At 49.4% G+C, this 19,620-nt stretch overlaps 3 protein-coding genes across 3 annotated transcripts in view; 2 read left to right on the forward strand and 1 right to left on the reverse strand.

The window, feature by feature from the left end:
• Positions 1-14,231, forward strand: part of LOC108097370 (allatostatin-A receptor) — a 66,885-nt gene extending 52,654 nt beyond the window's left edge. Inside the window, exons 3-10 of the mRNA XM_017199615.2 lie at positions 3,106-3,295; positions 3,388-3,483; positions 4,141-4,291; positions 10,289-10,407; positions 11,322-11,397; positions 12,042-12,197; positions 12,279-12,387; positions 12,506-14,231. Of these exons, the coding sequence (XP_017055104.1) occupies positions 3,106-3,295; positions 3,388-3,483; positions 4,141-4,291; positions 10,289-10,407; positions 11,322-11,397; positions 12,042-12,197; positions 12,279-12,383 (893 nt within the window). The 3' untranslated portion in view covers positions 12,384-12,387; positions 12,506-14,231. The remainder of the gene's footprint in view (positions 1-3,105; positions 3,296-3,387; positions 3,484-4,140; positions 4,292-10,288; positions 10,408-11,321; positions 11,398-12,041; positions 12,198-12,278; positions 12,388-12,505) is intronic.
• A 1,765-nt stretch (positions 14,232-15,996) lies between these two features.
• On the forward strand, positions 15,997-16,745 carry LOC108097342 (probable insulin-like peptide 7). The gene is made up of 3 exons (XM_017199578.1): positions 15,997-16,175; positions 16,235-16,407; positions 16,514-16,745. Exons 1-3 carry the CDS (start codon positions 16,048-16,050, stop codon positions 16,681-16,683), a joined length of 471 nt encoding a protein of 156 aa, XP_017055067.1. The 5' UTR covers positions 15,997-16,047; the 3' UTR covers positions 16,684-16,745.
• A 73-nt stretch (positions 16,746-16,818) lies between these two features.
• Positions 16,819-19,395, reverse strand: LOC108097341 (poly(ADP-ribose) glycohydrolase). The gene is made up of 2 exons (XM_017199577.1): positions 18,491-19,395; positions 16,819-18,393 (listed from the first exon to the last, which is right to left on the reverse strand). The coding sequence occupies exons 1-2, from the start codon at positions 19,213-19,215 to the stop codon at positions 16,959-16,961; spliced, it is 2,160 nt and encodes a 719-aa protein (XP_017055066.1). The 5' UTR covers positions 19,216-19,395; the 3' UTR covers positions 16,819-16,958.
• Positions 19,396-19,620: the final 225 nt, after the last annotated feature.

Below are 19,620 nucleotides of genomic sequence, written 5' to 3' on the forward strand. Positions count from 1 at the left end.
CTCTCACTTTACAGTTACAGCTCTCCGGAATGAGAGCAGAATTCTTGATTACTTCGCCGGGGGAGCGGAACGGAACGGAACGGAATGGAATGGAATGAAATGCGAGCGGGAAGTCGGGAAGTCGGGAACCTAAGTCCGCGGTAATTAAAACCCAGCGCACTCGAGTCATCCAGTTAGTTTGCCCACTTAACTCCTGAGCTGCCCGTAATTTTCAATTACCCAATAAGCGTTGGTCAATGGCGCTGCTCGGGAGGATCGTTAAATAATTCAGTCGCTCTGTTAAATAGGAAATTCGCTCAGTGTTAATTTGGATTGCAGTTAACTGGGTATTTCACGCCGTAACCCGAAACTCGATATTCCACGCCGGATGAGGGCTGTAAATAAACAGAAGAGCCGCTGCTCCCACAGTAAAAATGGTCAACGTTTTTTAAAGGATTGCTCCCCGAACTTTGGCCAAACCCAAAACTTGAAACCCATCCCCTTGGGACTGGGGACTGCGGCTCTAAATCAGCGCTCAAATCGCGTATACGCCGTGTCGCCTTGAAGTGCATCAATAACGGGACTCAAGCGGGAGCGAGAACGAGAGGGGGAATGGAAATGGGCGAGTATTAGAGTGACATTAAAGTTCAATAAAAGTGAATTTATGCCCCGATGCGAGGGAGCAGGAAATCCTGTCTAGAACACGAGCGCAGTGAGTGTGTTGGCTGGCCTGATTATTTGTTTATTTGTGAGCTGCTCCGGCCCTCACATGTCACGCCCCCTTTTTTCTGCCTGTTGGCATTAAGCAGCGAGCTTTTTTTGCGCTCGGGCAACTTTGGGCGCCCTCGCCGCCGTGCCCCATAAATTATGCTACACTTTATTATTTTGTAAAATGCCAGCCAGACAAGAAGCCGGCAAAGTGGGAAAGTGGGGAAGCGGGAAAGTGGGAAAGCGGCAAAGAAGCAAAAAAGTGGCACACTTTTTCCTCTAATGGCGGGGAAAAAGTTAATGCCCCGGCAGAATGCCAGACTCCCGCCACCGGACTCTTTTTTTCGGCTCTTTCCGTGCGCATCCTTCTCGTGTGTCAACAGTGGCCGCAAAAAGTTGGTTAACCAGCAGCACCAGCAGCAGCAGCAGCAGCAGCAGAGGATCAGGGGGACCGGAGGGTGCCTTTTGTTAATTGATAGGCCCCGCTGCAAAGCCGCCAACTGGACCCCTTTAAAGAAACAAAAGGAAGGCAGAATTTAAGGTTGTGTTCGCTTGATATTTTCTACTTACACTCTACGTAATTTCTCCTCCCAATAATGGAGAATGCGATCATTTGACTTCTTGCCATATCGCCGCCTGCCCATGCAAATACTTGTGCCAAAACGGCAGAAATGTGCCACCAATCTGTTGCCAAAAACTATTCAGCAATAAACAATGAAGGGTCCGCAAAGTGGGGCGACTTGAGGGGGTGGCGGGGAAGGCACCTTGTGGCTCACATCTGCCGCCTTCTCAGTAAAATATGAGGAAAGCCCGCTAGTTCATGGGTACTCGTATTTTCACATGCATCCCAAATACCTCTGTATACGTAGTGTGTCGCCGGCTTTTCCTTTTCCCTGCCACTACTATTGATTCGCACATTTCCTCCTCCATTTCTGCTGCCTATTACTCTATTGCTTTTTATTTCTTTTCTGTTCGACAGCAGTCGCTAGGTATTGCTCTTTTTGTTTACCTCGAATCATCTTGCGCTAAAAATACAATATATTTGAAAAGGAAATTGATTTGCGGGCGCGTTTCGCTGCTTCCCGTGCTCGTGCACTTGGCAAAAGTTTGATAGTTTTACGAGCCTGAAGTTTGGACTTAAGAAGAGTGTCAGCTGAAGTGTAGAAATATATATACAAAAAGCATCTGTTGACCACTGAAATGATTTCCAATACAGGAGTAGAAGGGAATTTTTGTTGATTGTAAAGGCAGCCTCTTTTTTCGAGTGCGCCTCTATACATTTTCCATTTCCATTTCCTCCGACTTGGCACCTGAATGGCTCCCCTTCTGCCCTTCTGCCCTTCTGCCCGTTTGGGTTTGCAGTGGGTTCGTACTTCCTTTGGCTTCCTCCGGGCCACCCAATCCATCCGCATAAGCCCATCGCATCTTTTCGGGGGAGGTCAAATAACATTTTGTTACAGTTCAACACCGTTTTGGCCCCTTTTCCTTTCGGCCACTTGCTGCGAGCCCGAGTTCTCCTTGGATGTCTTTGTCCCACTTCCTTTGTGTGGAGCTACATAAATTGCTGGCTAATTGCAAGTGGCTCCTTTGGCCAGGAGAAAAAATAGAGGAGAAAGTACGGCGCACACATACCGGCGAACGATAATGTTATGTGGCAGAAGAAAGGGCACTTTAGGAGAAAGTAAAAAGGAGGAGTAAAAAGTGAAAGCAGAAAGCGGAAAAAAGAAAACAGGGAGCAGAAAGCAGAGAGCGACGACAAAGAGTCAAAATGGTAACAATGGAAGACTCCCCTTTTCAACTTGCTGCCCTCAGCCCATGTCACACACACACACACACACACTCTCCCCTGCAGCGACACACACACACACACACACACACACACAGACACAAAAGTCTGCGTTGTTTGCCGGCTTTTGTCCGCGTAATTGGGGGAAAAGAAAAACTCGAAGGGCAGAGCCAAGGGCGGGTGTTCTTCAGGGGTTTTCCAGGGGTGGTGGCCACCCCCTCCTCCCTCCTCCCGTCTCCCGACTTCTGACTCCCCCCTCCCGACTCGCGTCCCCCGAAAGCAAGTGAATGCTGGACCATTGCCATGGCAGCCAGATTCCTCGCGTTATGAGTTTTCATTTTATTTAAAAATGTTCATGAGATGAGAACGCGGGAACGGGGAGCACAAGCAGGAGCAACACACATGCAGATGAGCTCCAGCTCCAGCTCCAGCTCCGGCTCCGGCTCGAGATCAAAAATGGGAGGCATTCCGAAATTGCAATAAGAAAGTTTCGAATGGAGACAGCACTTTGAAGTAGCACCCCCCAAACCACCTAAGCAACCCAAGAGAGGCCGGAGAAGCCTTCTCAAGAACCGAAACTTAACCTAACCCAACCGAGGCACTCATGCGTACTCATTTGCATGTCCTTGCAGTGGTCGTGGCCAACCAGCAGATGCGCTCCACCACCAACCTGCTGATTATCAACCTGGCCGTCTCCGACATCCTGTTCGTCATCTTCTGCGTCCCGTTCACGGCCACCGACTACGTGCTGCCCGAGTGGCCGTTCGGCAACGTGTGGTGCAAGTTCGTCCAGTACATGATTGTGGTTACGTGCCACTGCAGGTGGGTTGCACACACACACACACCCACACACACACACGCACAGCTATCCATTTCCATATATCCATATACCGATACCAACTTGTGACTTTCAGTGTTTACACCCTGGTGCTGATGTCCTTTGATCGCTTCCTGGCCGTCGTCCATCCCGTCACGAGCATGTCCTTGCGGACGGAGCGCAACGCCACGCTGTAAGTGCCCCAGCCAGAACACTGGCAGAAAAAAGGGAAACAAGTCTGAAACGGAAGAAAATCCGTGTTCAATAAGGAGAACGAAAGCATCAACAAGAAAACTTAGAAAACTTTTAAATGTGCTTCAGCACTTTAATCTATCGATTGTTTCAGGCAAACTTCTCACCTTTCTTTCTTCAAATACAACACATATGTAAAGATATAGATATAGATATAGATATAGGTGTACAGTATACAGATACAAGTGCAACTTGAGTCGGCGGAAGAATGGCTTTTCCCACCTGCGCCCAACATCTCACTTCGTCCAGGGTAATTGCATCAATTTGTCCGGCCTTTGTAATTAGCTGGCACTGCCTGCCTGCAAGCCTTGTTCCGTGACCTCTGACCCCTCGCCCTTTCGTGTCCTTAAAGAGAGCAGCCAGAAGCCACTAAAGGCGTGTTTCAAACGTGAATTAAGCATTTAAAGGGGTCCAAGCAAGTACTTCCTTTGAGAACATCACAATCCCACGGGAATCAGCTTCCAAAGATAGTTGAATACTTTGTTGCCAGCCAACTCGTACTGGTGGCACTGCGATGCCGCGGTCCAAAATATATTGGCAGCGGTTTGTATCTGTCTGCAGCCACTTACGTATATATGGTATCTCTCCATCCCCACAGGGCCATCATGTGCGCCTGGATAACGATTGTGACGACTGCGATTCCGGTGGCGCTTTCGCACTCGGTGCGGATTTATCAGTACCACGGAAATGCCGGCACCGCGTGCGTCTTTTCCACGGAGGAGGAGGTCTGGAGTCTCGTCGGGTTCCAGGTTAGTGGGCCCTACACTGAAACTGAAAACTGAAAACTGAAAACTGAAAACCACCCACCTACTTAACCAACTCACCAATCTATGTTCCATTCAAGTCCATAAGTACATATAGAGGCAGGGCAATAGAACACTTTTTTCCGCAGTGTTTTCAGCTTGCGATTCGCCACTTTGTTTGAGGGACTCGAGAGCGAGTCGAGTGAAATGGCTGGAAGTGTCTTATTGCCGAAATCAAGTCTTATTTTCCAGTGCTTGCCCGGCAAGACTGCAACATATTGGCTACTTAGCACAGCCACTCGCTCTCACTTCGTCTCACGCCATCCTTTTATCTTGTCGGGTTACCAGTTACCAAGAGAGACACGCGTTTCGACCAAGCCGAAACAGTGGGAGGATGGCCATAACCGAGCAGGATGAACACATTCATAGTGGCCCAGTTGAACAGCCACTTTATTGATCATACGCAGTGTTGTACCAACAAAGTATGGCGCTTTCACTTTACAGTTTTTGTATCGAAATCGTTCGCTTTCAAAGGCAAACCATAGTTGGTCCGCGAACAATGGCGAGCCACAGGTACGGAAAAGCGGACTACCCCTAACATTTTCCTCCTCCTTTTCCTTTTCCTTTCCCATTTCCATTTTCTCTCCTGTTGCCCCTTCCAATTAACGACATCCCGGGGTATTTGGCCGCATATGGAGCCCCTATTAGCGCCTGCCCGACTCCCAATAAAGCGAAGACAATGCGCTGGCCGCAATTCACACAGTGCACTCCTGTTATCCTGATCTGCCAGGACGAATCCCTCGCCACAATGCCGAATGGCGAGCTGCAGAGTGCGGAGTCCGGTCCTTCGCAATTATTCGCTAGTTTTCCTGCCACAGGGGGGTTGGGGTTACGGGGGGAGGGATATGGCGGTTCGGGAGCGCAATTCCATCATCATTATGCTCCATATTCCCCCATAGATCAGCGTTACCCCAAATGGCTTTCCCGTCCGCCTGAGTTGCTCATATTTTGCCCGAGTTTGTTATGTTTATTACTTGAACTTTTGTCTATTAATCAATCCGGGGGACTCGAAGGTCTTCAAGTGTAATTTCATGCCGGAAGGATGTTACACCGGAAGAGCCACAGTTGTCCTGGCCCCGGAGGGTGCTCCCCTGACTGATGCGGCAAAGGGGGAGGGGAAGGGTAAGGGGAAGGAGAGTGAATGAGCTTTGTCGTCTATTTCCATTCAGAGAACAAATGAACAACGCGCCGAATAACCACACTGAGCGAAAAGGGTATATGGATTCGCAATGGAAATGGGAATGGGAATGGGAAGGAATGAAGAAGGTAACTCAATTATATAGTAAGCTTATATAGTATGATTTGTGCGATTGCACCTATTGTGTATAATCCAATAGCCATTTGCCAATCTGCCTTACTCTCAAACATGTTTTCGCTCAGTGTGCCTGGCTGAATTACCGTCTGCCTGACGACTGACTGACTTACTGACTGACTGAGTGAGTGACTCCCCGAGCTGTTCGGTGTCTTCGGCTAATATGCACCCGTGAAGTCTCCTTTTCCGGCGAATTTTCCCGGCTCACCTAGCTCACCCATCCACCCAAAAGCAAAACCAAAAGCAAAAGCCAAACCACCTGGCACGGCAAATTGCACAGCTCTGCTCGCTCTGGGCCTGCGACACCGACACTGACACTGACACTGACACTGACACGGATAAGGATTCGGATTCGGATTCGGATACGGCATGTCCCCAGTCACGCCCCCCTCTCCCCTCTCCCCTCTCCATCCCCAAGCCCCCCCACTGAGCACATAAATCGCAATTGCTTTGGAAAACACGAAAAGGAAACCACAACTTGGTGCCGCGTACAAAGTGCAGATGCTCTCCAAAGGACTTTCCTCGCTGTCTGCTAGAGCCTGGCAACCAGAGACGAACTGTGAGGGAATCCAAAGAGACCGTTACAAAACCCTAAAACTGTGCATCAACTGCACATGCGGTTTCCCAACACTGGATAGGTTGAGAGTCTCAACACATCGATTCAAGCCTTTATTCCCATTTCCTTGCGAAAGAGCATTCAATCGGCCACGTGAAATTGCCAACTCGAATGCCATCAGGTCGTTTAGTTCGAATTTGATTTGCCGCCCCTGAAAGAAGTCGTGGCCAGGGTCAATGCGAGTATATGTATATAAATATATATCGTGTGTTAGTCGAGCCTTGTCGGGCAATAAAATAAAAATGGATCAAACTTGTGCGAGGCATCCGTCAAGCGGAGCGAACAGCGAACGGCGAAACTAACGACAGAGTTGTTGTCATCGCACCGAACCCATAAAAACGAATCCAATAGTCTGGAACGGGGACGTGGAAATGGAAAAGTGGCGGAAAATAGTGTTTATCTTTCAATATTCCGCCCAAAATGGGCATAACGGCACTTAAGTGCCGTTGCTCTTTCCGCTGAAAAATTGGGAGTGTTGGACAGCCTCTTGTGAAGCCATCTGAATCTGAATCGAAAGCGGAGTCTTATCGGGAGATAGAGTCTTTAAAGGAAGGCCTTGCCTTAACCATATCAATCGGGTTTTTTAGAACCTGAGGCGCCTTAAAGCAGTTGCCTTATGAATTCGCACGACCCCGCCATTATCAATCCACTTGATTAAATCTTGTATTAAAAGTGTCGCTGGCTGCGGCGTTTTATATCCCAGTTTCACAGCCAATCATAATTTCAATCATCTTGATCGCCGTATTTCCTGCGGGTAGTCTAGGGAAATCGATGGCGGGAAGGGAAACGGTGGGAGGATGGGGCTCATCAGAGCCCCTGGCAAGTTGATTAATTTCGCTGAGTGTCAAGTTGCGTTTATGGACAAATCCCAGGCGAAATTTTGGGTCATGCCGAATATAAGGAGTACGCCCCCGACCATTTATCATGTGGCACACACTTCAGTTTATGGCTTTTTATTAGGAAGCGCATAAAGTTTAAAGGCCAGCCAGCCAGAACAACAACGAAGGGAAAAAACACACAAAAGTTTGCTGCTTAAGTTTGGCAACTTTATTTATGGCGCTCGTGCTGTAAAATTTCATGTTGTGTATCTTATCTATTGATTCGACGACTCATGTATCTATCTATCTCTGCTCCCAGTACATTTTTCATCTTTCTATTTCCTGAGTGGAAGTTTTACAGCCTCGCCAAACTTTATAGTTCCCCAACCCCACTCCACTCCACTCAAGTCCACTTCATGTCGGAGTTTCTCGGCCCGTTGACAAAGTCTCAAGTCAAGTCCCCGGCTCCATCCGTCCATTGGCGAGTGCAACTGGGTGCGGAGAAACCCATTTCGAGACGTTCGCTAATCATTGCCGGGAAAATGACTTTCGCTTTTGTTTCCTTCCATTTTCATTTTCATTTTCAAACGACTCTGGCGAAGGCAGCTGAGATCGCTCTTGGCACAACTTTCGCAAGTTTCTGCAGATAACTATTTAAATGTGACGACGGGTTGATGACGAAAGTGGGGAATTGCTTTTCGCATCTAGTTCGGAAGTTTCTCGGCCTAAACGCAACTCCAGCCAGAGTGATGTAAGCATTAAAGGCGTTCAATTTGGGCTGGGAGTGAACAGCAAGAGTCCGCTGTACAAAAAATCCAATTAGCGCAGGTCAAAGGTCACCCAGAGATCCAGAAGGGAAATCCGAAAAGAGAGCAATATCACAGCAATCCACAACAATCGTCATTGTCTTCCGCATGTGTCATAAACTGCAGCATTCAGCGGGATATCGTTGGCATCATTGTCGCGAATGGCGAATGGCGAACGATTTTCCTTTCAATCAACACCTTAATTAATGCACCAGTATTCCGCACTCAGTTCGGGAAAACAAATGAGCGAGTGTGGAAATTGAGGGGAAAGCGTGGGATGCGATTCGCCGATACCCCTTTCTCGTGTCCCATTTTAGTTAAAACCCTCCATCGATTGCATTTTACTTTAACAACTACATTGAATGCTAAATGGTGATTGTTGAATGTTGAATAGTAATTGTTGAATGGGGATTGTTGAATGGTGAATGTTGAATGTTGAATGTTGATTGGTGATTGTTGAATGGTGAATGGTGATTGTTGAATGGTGAATGTTGAATTTTGATTGGTGATTGTTGAATGGTGATTGTTGAATGGTGAATGTTGAATTTTGATTGGTGATTGCTGAATGGTGATTGTTGAATGGTGAATGGGGAATGGTGAGTGGGGTAAACAAACAAAAAATGTAAGTGTCCAGGGCAACTATCGCCTGGCGATGAGTTTCCCTTCAGAGTAATGGGTGCCAGAACTCCACGGATGCGGATGCGGATACGGATACGGAAAAGTGTCGGCACGGATTATGTCACTCGTTTGCGTTCTCGTCCTCGCAGGCGTCCTTGTCGATAACAAACGACATGTTCATTGGCCATGGCCATGGGTAAATCGCAACAAAGTGATTTCGATTCCATAGCTGTCAGGCATCCGCCCACCGCCCACCGCCCCCCGGCCACAGGAATATGAATGCGGGGGCGTGTCAGCGATTATTAACAGTTGCGGCATGCCACGGCGATCCCACGGATGCACGGAAAACCCGGGAAAGCGCGTTGGACAGCTGAAGTGGCGCATGAGGCGGTGAAGCGGCAAAGCGGCAGATCTTCGAGGGGATTTTCGGTTGGGTTTCTCGCAGTGTAGCCACTGGCTCCCCGCTTCCTTCCTTATTCCGCTTCCGTGTCCGTTTCCGTTTCATTGCTCTCGTTTCGAGGCGCCCAATTGATATGCGAGTGTGTACACACTTGTGTACTTTGACTTGCACCTTCGCCTGCTCCGCATATTCGGATGGGCCGCGTGTGCTTTATGGCTTTCATTGCCCGCCTTCCGCTTTTCCGCGGAGGGGAAGGCCCTTAATCATTTACACTTGGCTGCCGGCTGAGGCGCCGCCGAGCGAGTTTTAAGCCCGGCTCGGATGCACGGCCCCAGAAAAGCCGAGCCGCCAAACTCAATTCAACTCAGGCCCCTGCAGCATTTAAATACTTCGGTAAGAGCCCAACCAACAATGGGACTTCCGCCGAATTGGTTTCAGAGTTGGTTCAAAATGATGTTCAGAGTACATCAGTTCACCTCAACAGCGGCTCTTCTTGTTCGAATTGATTTGCCCAATGAATGGCCGCCCATTAATACGCAATACGCCCAATCAAACCGCATAATGGCCAGCAATCGGAATTCGAAATTCCTTCCGACATATCTGCCTAAAAGCGCCGGCCACTATTTCAGTATTTCGGTTTGTGGCTTCGAGCCAATTAATTTTCACGGCCCTTCCAGGAAAACAATATGCAATACGTATACGCAGGGAGGTCCAACTGAAGACCGGCGGACTGCGCGTATTCACGCCAGTTTTTCATATCCACTATCACTATCCATATCCACATTCCCATTCCCACGCGCGCATTTCACGAATATCCAGCTTTTCGAGCTCTGGTAATTCGGATGAGCTGGTGAGCTGGCGAGCCGAAGTGGGGATTTGTTGGGGCTTTTCGGGCCTGGCAAGTGTCTGCTCCCCGTAACTTATATCTGGTATCTGGTAAATAAATGGTAAATGGTAAATGGCATGTGGAGTGGGCTATCTGGTCAGCATCACGGGTCAGCGCTCCTGACGATTTCCATGCGGAAGCGAAAGCAGCTGACGCGGCAGCAGATGCCGGAGGAGGAGGACATTGAAAACATATACAGACATATGAAGGTTCGTGAGACAAAGGAAGGCACTCCACTCTGGGTGACACAATATCCGTGATCTGTGATCCATGATCCGTGATCCAATGATCCTTGTGGTGGGCTCGAAAGAGAAGTCTTGGCCAGCTGCCCGCAACTTGTTAACCTCCTTTGTTGCATTAGTGCTGGCAAATGAGTTTACCTAGAGCCGTAATTTGATTTGATACTCTGGTTCCCAGTTCTCAGTTCCCAGTTCCCAGGTGCAGACACTCATTAGTGCTCCTTACCCTCTTCTTCTTCTGCTTGCAGGTGTCCTTCTTCCTGTCGTCGTATGTGGCACCGCTGACGCTGATTTGCTTCCTCTACATGGGAATGCTGGCCCGTCTGTGGAAGAGTGCTCCCGGCTGCAAGCCTTCCGCCGAGTCACGGTGAGTATATGCGAGTGTGCCATAGAGCAGCAAGCAATCCCCGCAAATATCGCGTATACGCCGTGGGTGAGTGCGTTTCGCAGTTCCTTCGCTCTTTCTCCCTTTCGTTCTTGCCACGCACCTGCGGCTGCCGCCATGATGAATGCCTTTTTATTAGGCTGCTTGGCTCGGAGAGCTCACGAGCCTCGGCTCATGCATTTTTAAGTGGCCAGGTCAACGGGGCCGAAAGCGAAAGCGAAAGCGAAACATAAGTACGAGTGCCAGTGGCTCTCCCAGAGGATTCCGGAATTTCCGAGGAGTGCGAAAGCCGGAGGAGGCGTTTTGTTCCATTCGGCGAAGACAACTCTCGAATCAAACTATGACTCTCAACTTATTTGAACACGTCATGATCCATTTAAGCGTGTTCCTCCGCTAATGATATCCCAGCCTTGCGGTTAAACTTGGTTAAACTGGGCTTTAAGGTCAACTCTTAACTTGGTAACAAACCGAATTCGGTTGAACAAGGCCCCCGCATGGAATCGATAAAATGTTAAAACGAAACAAACGCAGTAAATCATTACCTGAATTATGCAGAAGTGGGCAACTTCGTCGAACCTTAATGCAAATACCTTATCCAGTGGCAATCAAATGCGGTGGGCGTGGCACGTAATGTATGCAGTGCACAACATATGTATATACATACTATATAATATATTTTAGGCTGCGTTTTAAATTTGAATGGAAATGAAGTTGCGTCGCAGTCGCAGTTCGCACGCAAAGTTCATAAATCACCGAGCAGCAGGCAGTGCAAAATTCCCAAACTGAAATGCGGCATAATTTATTCGCTCTATCCCTCCCTGTATTTCTATATACTCTATATCGCCCACTAACTCTCCTTGTTGTTGTTGTTGTTGTTTTTATTTGTGTTGTTGCAGGAAGGGAAAGCGACGCGTCACCCGAATGGTTGTTGTCGTCGTATTGGCGTTTGCAATTTGCTGGCTGCCCATACATGTAAGTAGAAATAAATCAAAGCCGAATGAAGTGAAAATCAAAAAGTGCGGAGGAAATTCGCTGCTGAGCTCATTAAAGTCGAATCCGCAATTTCGGTGAAGCTTACCTCCTGTATATCCTGTATATCCTGTGAATTTGCCATCTGTTTGTGGAGAAGAGCAGCCAGGAAGTCATCCTGTTTGCTTCTGGTGGTGATTCATTTGCCTCAGTACGAATGATTGGCGGTTTAAAGTCGATCAACACTTGGTGGGCTTTAATCTGGAGGTCAAATATATTGATACCATATTTTACTCGCAATCGATTCGCATGGGCACTGACTTACGATCTGAGGAGCTTAAGTTGGCAGTGGCACCAGCTGCTGGCAAGTTTCGTTGGCAAACACAGAGGACACGAGTAGTGGCTATAGATTGGCCCCCTTTTGGAGTCCTTTTGGAGCAATCAACACTGCAGTGTCCCTCCAATGAGCTAGCAGAAGTGTCTGTCGATTCCGATTCTGAAGTGTTTGCCACTCTGAATGCGCTCGCAAATTACAAATAGAATCACAATCACGCAGACTTTCGATGCGCCAATTGCATTTCAAATGCCACATTGCGTCGCTCCTCCATGGAAGGGGATCCCGGACTAACCCACTGTCTCGCTTTCAGGTCATCCTGGTGCTGAAGGCGCTCAACCTGTACGGAGGCAGCCACCTGTCGGTCATCGTCCAGATCATCTCCCACGTGGTGGCCTACACGAACTCCTGCATCAACCCCATCCTCTACGCCTTCCTCTCCGACAACTTCCGCAAGGCGTTCCGCAAGGTGGGTCCCGAACTTACCTTACCTGCTTTAACTTACCTTTATAATGTGTACAATAATGTGCGATTCGGGGACCCATTCCAGGTGGTCTGGTGCGGCAGCCCGCCGCCGCTGATGACCAACCAGCAGGTGACCAAGACCACGCGAACTGCGACCGGCAACGGAACGTCCAACATTGAAATGCTCTAAGCGGGTGGGTTCCTATTACTATCCTATTATTCCGATAAACCGATAATTCCGATAATACATATAATCGGAATGAATCGGTGAAACTGAATAGAAAGCTAATCGAACTCGTTGTCTTCTTGCAGCTCTCGAGAACGAATGTTCCAAGATCGCCGCATCGTTTTCGAAGGCGATTCTCAACGCAGAACAGAACAGAAAATGTGAATTTAAAGCTAACACTGAATACAAACCACTGAACTCTACGGCTAAATGGGAATTCGACGCGGCACATTAAGTTAACTGTGTACATAAAACCACTTGAATTTGTCTATAAGGAGAATATAATTTTCCGAATTCTGAAATATGATTTCTTTTGGTAATTTAGAGGACATGCACACTTTTCTTTGAACCAAACAGAATTCCATTTGAAACCCAGAACCAGTTTGGCAGGAAGGAGAGCTCACACTTCGATTGTTTAAACTGAAATGTTGCACTTGCTTTGGGTGGACAACATAAAATCGAAAACAAATAAGCTGCAACATCCGTTCGACATGAATTGATGAGGGACAAAAATATCTGAGGGGGACTGCGGAATTGATGTTACAAGGAGTAGATTTCTGTGTAATTTGCATGTTTGTCATTTAGTCATTAAGCGTTCGAAGGCCGACGTTAATTAGCAAAAAATAAAATAGAATAATACGACCAGATTGGACAACGGAAACTTACCACTTTCCGATGGCAGAGCTGCACATCCTATGGGAAAAACATTGATTAATAACATTTAGGGCAAAATCTTATCACCAGAGCTGTAAATCTAAGGCGGGTAAATGTTTCAGCAAGCATATTCGATTAAAGGGCTAACTAAGTGTCATTATTATACCCTGTAATATGTAATATTAGCAAGGCTCAAATGAATGTCCTTCAGTCCCTGCGAAGGTCCCTTTTCGTAATGCAATTCAAACCGATTAGCCAAGGATTTTAATTCAACAATAAAGCGTCTAGAACCGCCAAGATGCGAATTATAATACGAGAACATTTCCCCCCTTAGATTAAAAGAACACACTCCGCAAGAATCCATTGCATCACTTACTTAATTTAGTCATAAACTAGTCGAATGTTGACCAGGAGGTGTTTTAGTTATAGCTTACCAGTTTACTATACATTAACGTTTTTTGACTATTGAATAGGAGGGATCGATCAAGTATTTTATATTATATACGTATTGTTTGTTACCCACAAACCACACACGTTAATAATAATTCTAGGTGGCATAAAAACTATACAACAAATGGGCATTGAGTTGAAATAGTTGAGGCGAATTTTGTTTCTCTCTGCGTGTAAATTACGACTAACCAGGAACACCTTCTCAACCTTTCCAGTAACGTATGTTAGCAAACGTATTTAACCTAAACTATTGTATCTGTATATCGACATAAGTATCTATAGCAACGTATTTACGTACTTATAATTGTATTTTTAAATGTATTCTACTGCATTCCTAGCACAGTTGTGGAATTGAACAATATTTAAATTTTTAAAGAGTAAAACCGAAACGGAAGGGCGAAATTGATCAGAGAAAAATTTGAATATTCTAGACTTTAAGCTGACAACGGAAAGAATTTTTTTTTACCCTGTAGGGTATTTACCCAGTAGGGTATTTGCTAGACGCCTAGCCTCACCAAAAAAAAATTGAAGCAAAACTAGCGACTAAAAAGTGCATTACGAAATGCACTTTATTTTTTTGTGTTTTCAGTTGTGCATCAAATACTTTAGTGGCGTAAGGAAAGCAGAACCTACTGTATTTGTATATGAATGTTTATGTACAATAAAATTTGTTCATTGTGTTAAATAAAATTGATGACTCCGTGTACACGAATTAAGTCCTTTTTTGTGGCCACGGCCGGGGATTTTGCAACCCTTTTCAAAATCAACCAATGACTGCTGTTTGCATTGCGTAAATACGCTTTTTTTACCTTTGCAGGTATTATAATTTCACTTCAGACCCCATAAAGTATATTATATGAATCGAAGTAGACTCCTTTGTGGTTCGATGTAACCATTCTCTCAGTTTTAAAGCAGTATTGCCGAAACTTTGCCAAAAGACGAGTAGTTTTTGCACTCAGTATATAAGTCGGATAACTCCCATAGGACAGATCGAAACAAAAAAGGAAGCTACCTTATTAAAATGATGAAGTTTGTCAGAGAATTGCAATACAATCTCTTAGAGATATGCCACTTCAAAATCGGATTAAAATTAGAAAAGTTTTGGACTTGGAATTAGTGAGACATATTTATCATGTAGACATGATTTGTGGATGGTGGTGGTGCAGATGGTGTTTTCTTAGGACTCTTGAGTTTCGGTTTAAAAATAAAAAAATAGGATCACTTTATTTAGCTGCAATAGTAACAAGCGGTGGAAATATTGAAAATGAATAGAGATTGCTTAGCCTTTATGTCTTCCTTTCTTGTTTGATTAGGTTGTCACTGGACACTTTCTTTGTTTGCTCTTCAGATACAACTGTTTTAACACCTAAGAAAAAAATAACTGATAAATCAGTGCATTGAGTGGTTTAAAACTTTTTGTAAACTCGTTCGGCTAAATCAACACCTTAAAAAAAGGGAGCACCTTTGGGGGGTTTACTCCTTGAGATTGGTGGCACTTACAGCGACTTTCGGTGAAAACAAGCTCCCTGGGAGCAACCAACCAGCGGAAAAGCGATCCAAGAACTGAGCTGGGAAAACAGGCGAGGAAAGTGGCTTTCCCCGGGAACTGACTGGCCAGAAAAGGGAAAACAGAAACGGAAAACAGAAAAGGTGCATCATAAATTCGCACAGAATGTGTAAACAGTGACATTATTTAGGCAACCTATGGCCTGCGTGTGGGTGGCATGACCCACTGAACCACAGTGGGTCAAAAATGCACAGAAATGGAGGTGGAAGTAGCAAGTGGTTTGGTTGGTTTGCTCCACTTTGAGCTACGGAGATCAAACTGGAATCAACCTGCTTGTAACTCCAAGCGAACGCTTCCGTTGTATTTCCGCTCCGGAAGAAGGTTTCCATATTCGTTTGGGAGCTGTGGTTCCACGGTTACTAGGTTCCTCGGTTACCATCTTCCTGGGCCGCAGTGAAGTTCGAGCAAATATTGGAATATTTATGCCAGCTTCGAAATAAAAACAAGTGCCCGGCGCTCTGCTGGTTTTACGAGGCAAACAGCGGACTGGCCGGACTTTATGGTGTTTTGTTAGCCAGCAACAGGTTGCAGGTGGCCAGTGGGCAGGTGGATCGAAGGTGGAGGAGGCCGGAGAAGTGGGTCCAATTTGCGGCCGCTGGACCCGCAGATAAACAAGGCAATAAGCGGCCCACGGGGCGCATACGCAATTGCTGCCGTTGCTCTTCATTAGAGCGGATTGCCAGGGTCTTGCCAGGATTGCCAGGATTGCGGGGAGTGGAGGGGGAGTGGAGGGGATGTCCAGGCTCATTACTTCAAATACAGCGCTGGCCACCCGATTTAATTATGCCGCCGACGCCCGACAGTTGGCCGCCATCCCGGCCAGAAGTTCGGAGTCCCGGAGTCCGGGCTCCGGTTATATTTCAAAACCGGACAGCAAGCCGGCCAGAGCGTTCAGTCGCCAGGCGTCCGCCGAGTGAGCCACACCAGGATCCACTAGTCCCGAGCCCACTAGCCAGGATGACCACACCCAGCGCGGGAAGCTGGACGCTCTGCGGCGCCGTCCTCCTGTTCGTCCTGCCGCTGATCCCCTCGCCGGAGGCTCTGCACCACACGGAGGAGGGTCTGGAGATGCTCTTCCGCGAGCGGTGAGTGTGGCAACTCAGAAGAAACCGCTGGTGAACCATCGAACCGATTGTGCTTTCAGCTCGCAGTCGGACTGGGAGAACGTGTGGCACCAGGAGACGCACTCCCGCTGCCGGGACAAGCTCGTCCGCCAGCTGTACTGGGCCTGCGAGAAGGACATCTACCGCCTCACCCGGCGCAACAGGAAGAGGACGGGCAACGACGAGGCCTGGCTGAAGAAGAGCTCCACGGGCGGTGAGTGTGCAAGTGATTCCCAGTGGGATTCCCAGTGGTTTCCCAGAGGGATTCCCAGAGGGATTCCCAGTGGCATCCACCTTTACAACCTTCTATTCCCTCCCAGCTGACGGCGCCACCTGGCTGCACGTGAACTACGCCAACATGTTCCTGCGGAGCCGCCGCGCGGACGGCCACGCCCCCTCGATCTCGAACGAGTGCTGCACCAAGGCGGGCTGCACCTGGGAGGAGTACGCCGAGTACTGTCCCTCCAACAAGCGGCGCAACCACTACTGATGGACGGACGCGTCCCGCTGATGGATAACCCACTATACCCATATGTATATTCGCTTTTTTTTCGTGGTTGTTGTTGTTGTTGGTGTTGGTGTTCTCGTTGTGGTGAAATAAAGTCCTACTGAAACCTCGCTCGGGTTGGTTTGGTTAACAAAAAACTTTACTTAGTCCTAAAGAACCTCGCACAGTTGCACTCTTTCTACAGGGAATTTCGTCGTGAGATTCACAGTGTTAGAACAGCACAAATCCTCCAGGGCTCCTCCATCACCTAGTCCACATTAGTCGGCATCCTTGTCCGCAGTCGCACCCTCCACGTCGTTCTCCCGGCGACTCTTCGCCGGACCCTCGACCTTGCTGCAGGCAGCCGCCTTGCGCGGTCGCTTCGAGGCCTGTCCCTTCTCGTAGTGCGAGTCCAGCATCTCGAGGAGGGTCAGCTGGCGGCCGCCTGCTCCTCCTGCTCCGCCGGCCCTCGCAACAGAGCCCGCTCCCTTGGCCTCCTCGCCGAGGATGAGCTTCGCCTCCAGGCTGGCGGCCTCCATCATGGCGCTGGCCTCCTCGTCGTCGGACAGCATGAGGATGGCCTGTTCCTGCGAGGAGTCCGAGTTCTCCTGCGACGCCTGCGGGGGAAACAGGTCGGGGCTGTGGGCGTTGGTCCGGGCTGCCTTCTTGCCGAGCAGTTCGCTTTCCGGCGAGCACCTCCCCGATTTCGTTGTGGGGGGAACTGCTTCTCCCGCGCCCGCTGCTCTCGATGTTCCCGGTGCCACCGCGGCCTCTTCCTTCCTCAGCTCCTCCCTTATAAACTCGTACAGCTTCTTCTTGGTCGCCTTGCCCTCGCGCGGCTCCTTGGCGCCCTTCTCCCGCACCAGCTTGCTGTAGGATCTCAGGACGCCCCACAGCTGCTGCACCGTCGTCCGCTCGCTGCGCAGCAGGAGCCACATGGCGTGGAAGTCGTCCCTGAACTCGCTGTTCCCGAAGGTGTAGTAGGCCAGCGGTCTGCCCAGCTGGGCGCAGACCATCAGCTGCAGCAGGGCCTTCAGGTAGGAGTCCCCGCCGAAGGCGCCGCATCCCCAGTTGCCGGTGGCCACGCCCGGCGGCGGCGTCGCCATCCAGTGGACGAACCCAATGTACGCCTTGTTCAGCTCACGCTCCATGAGCTCCTCGCGGTACTGGTGGTGCGACTGGGCGAAGCGCAGGGCGTCTATGGCCACGATGGCCGTCTGGCGGCGCCGCGAGCTGTCCCTGGGCGTCGGGTCATCGCAGTTCCCCGACCACTCGAAGCTGCCGGCGTAGCCCGTGTAATTGCTGTACCGCTCGGCGCCCAGCATCACCAGCGACTCGAAGGGGCGCAGGCTCTCCGTGAAGAGCTTGCCCACCAGCAGCTCCGGGCAGATCACGAAGCGGATCTCCTCCTGGACGCAGCCGTGCCCCAGCACCCCGCCGCCGAGGTACTTGTTGGCGAAGTCCACCTGCAGCAGCCCCACGCCCTGGTCCTCGATCGTCCCCTCGGCGTCCACGTGCAGCGGCACGTCGCCCAGGGGCGCGCCACTTTGGCTCCAGTCCACCTGGTGCTCCGGCATCCCGCTCCGGCGGACGAAGGTCACGACGCCGGTGGGCACGTTGCTGTCGTCCCGCTCCGTGGGACACACGCGCCGGAAGTAGTGGATTATGCACTTGAGCTTCTCCAGCACCGCCGACCCCGTGGACTGGTACAGCCTGCGAAGGGATGGAGGGGAAGGGAGAGGGTTACGTGTCCAGCCATGGCAGATATGGCAGATATGGCAGATCCCAATGGAGATCTACTCCTGCTCACCGGTTGAAGTTGATGTCCGGGAAGCTGCTGTACTCGGACCTCTTCTTCAGGGTGTTCCTGCGCGGAAAGGTGCAGAGGAAGGCGTTGGCCAGCAGGCAGGCGATCTGCTGCTGGCTGAGGCTCAGGCTGGCGTTCTTCTGCTGCTTGAGCAGCGGAATCGGCGACTGAATCAGGTCCGGAAGGCGCAGGGCCATCCGAATGATGCGCGGCAGCAGGTCCTCGAAGAAGACGCGCGACTCGCTCTCGTCCAGCTCCTCGTCCAGCAGGTGGTGGAGCGCCCTGAAGTGCCACTGGTCCCGGTAGGTGGTGTTGTAGGACAGGATGGCCGCCTGCAGCTTCGCACTGGACTCTATCGGCTGGAGCAGGGCCCGCTCTATCATTTCCCATCTGGAGTCGATGGTGGTGCTCCCGTCCGGGTTCTCCCTTGGATACTTCGACTCGGGCGCGCAGGGAAGACGCACATGCTCCGAGTCCCACTTCCCCGGCGATTTGTGGGGGCGTGGCGGGCTTTCCCGGACGGGCAGTTCGTACATAACCCAGTGGAGGGGGCCAGCTGCCACGGGCGGCAAGTGCTCGAATTCGAACAGATGGAGGTTGCGGTGAATGGCTTCCATGGGCACTCCCCGCCAGGACTCTTTCCTTCGGGGCACAGGGAAATCCTCCTGGCTGTCCGGCTGCTCCTCTGTTCCCATTTTGGAAATCCCGCCATCCGGTAACTGAGACATATTGGCCGACCTCAGCCAGTTCCAATCGCCCCGCCGGTTGGTCAGCGATGAACTCGATCCACGGCGAAGAGCCGAAGACTGGTAGATCTTCTGGAATGCGTGGAAAATTGTGCTGTTCTTGTGTTTATCAGCTTTTCTACCTAAAATAACGGCAAGGGGCAAAGTGTGGCCGGTTTTTTGTGTGCTGCTGGCGACTTAGAGATGTGTAAATATCGATAGGAAAATGACTTCCACCTTTTATTTATTTGGCCAATATAAGTACATTTACATGGGCAACAGAACATTTTATTAAAAACGTATATTGTAGCATCAGGAAAACTGCAAATTCGAAAATGTTGTTATGTCTTATCCGAGCCTTAAACCAATGTTTTACCAATCCGAGTTTCCAACCAATGTCTTGCTGGA

The sequence above is a fragment of the Drosophila ficusphila genome, unplaced genomic scaffold (assembly GCF_018152265.1).
Source record: "Drosophila ficusphila isolate 14025-0441.05 unplaced genomic scaffold, ASM1815226v1 contig_198, whole genome shotgun sequence".
Classification (NCBI taxonomy): domain Eukaryota; kingdom Metazoa; phylum Arthropoda; class Insecta; order Diptera; family Drosophilidae; genus Drosophila; species Drosophila ficusphila.

Coding starts and splice junctions, on each gene's coding strand:
- LOC108097342 (XM_017199578.1), top strand. CDS start 16,048: ATGACCACACCCAGCGCGGGAAGCTGGACGCTCTGCGGCGCCGTCCTC. Junction 16,176..16,234: donor GAGATGCTCTTCCGCGAGCG/GTGAGTGTGGCA, acceptor TTGTGCTTTCAG/CTCGCAGTCGGACTGGGAGA. Junction 16,408..16,513: donor GAAGAAGAGCTCCACGGGCG/GTGAGTGTGCAA, acceptor ATTCCCTCCCAG/CTGACGGCGCCACCTGGCTG.
- LOC108097341 (XM_017199577.1), bottom strand. CDS start 19,215: ATGTCTCAGTTACCGGATGGCGGGATTTCCAAAATGGGAACAGAGGAG. Junction 18,394..18,490: donor CCGGACATCAACTTCAACCG/GTGAGCAGGAGT, acceptor ATCCCTTCGCAG/GCTGTACCAGTCCACGGGGT.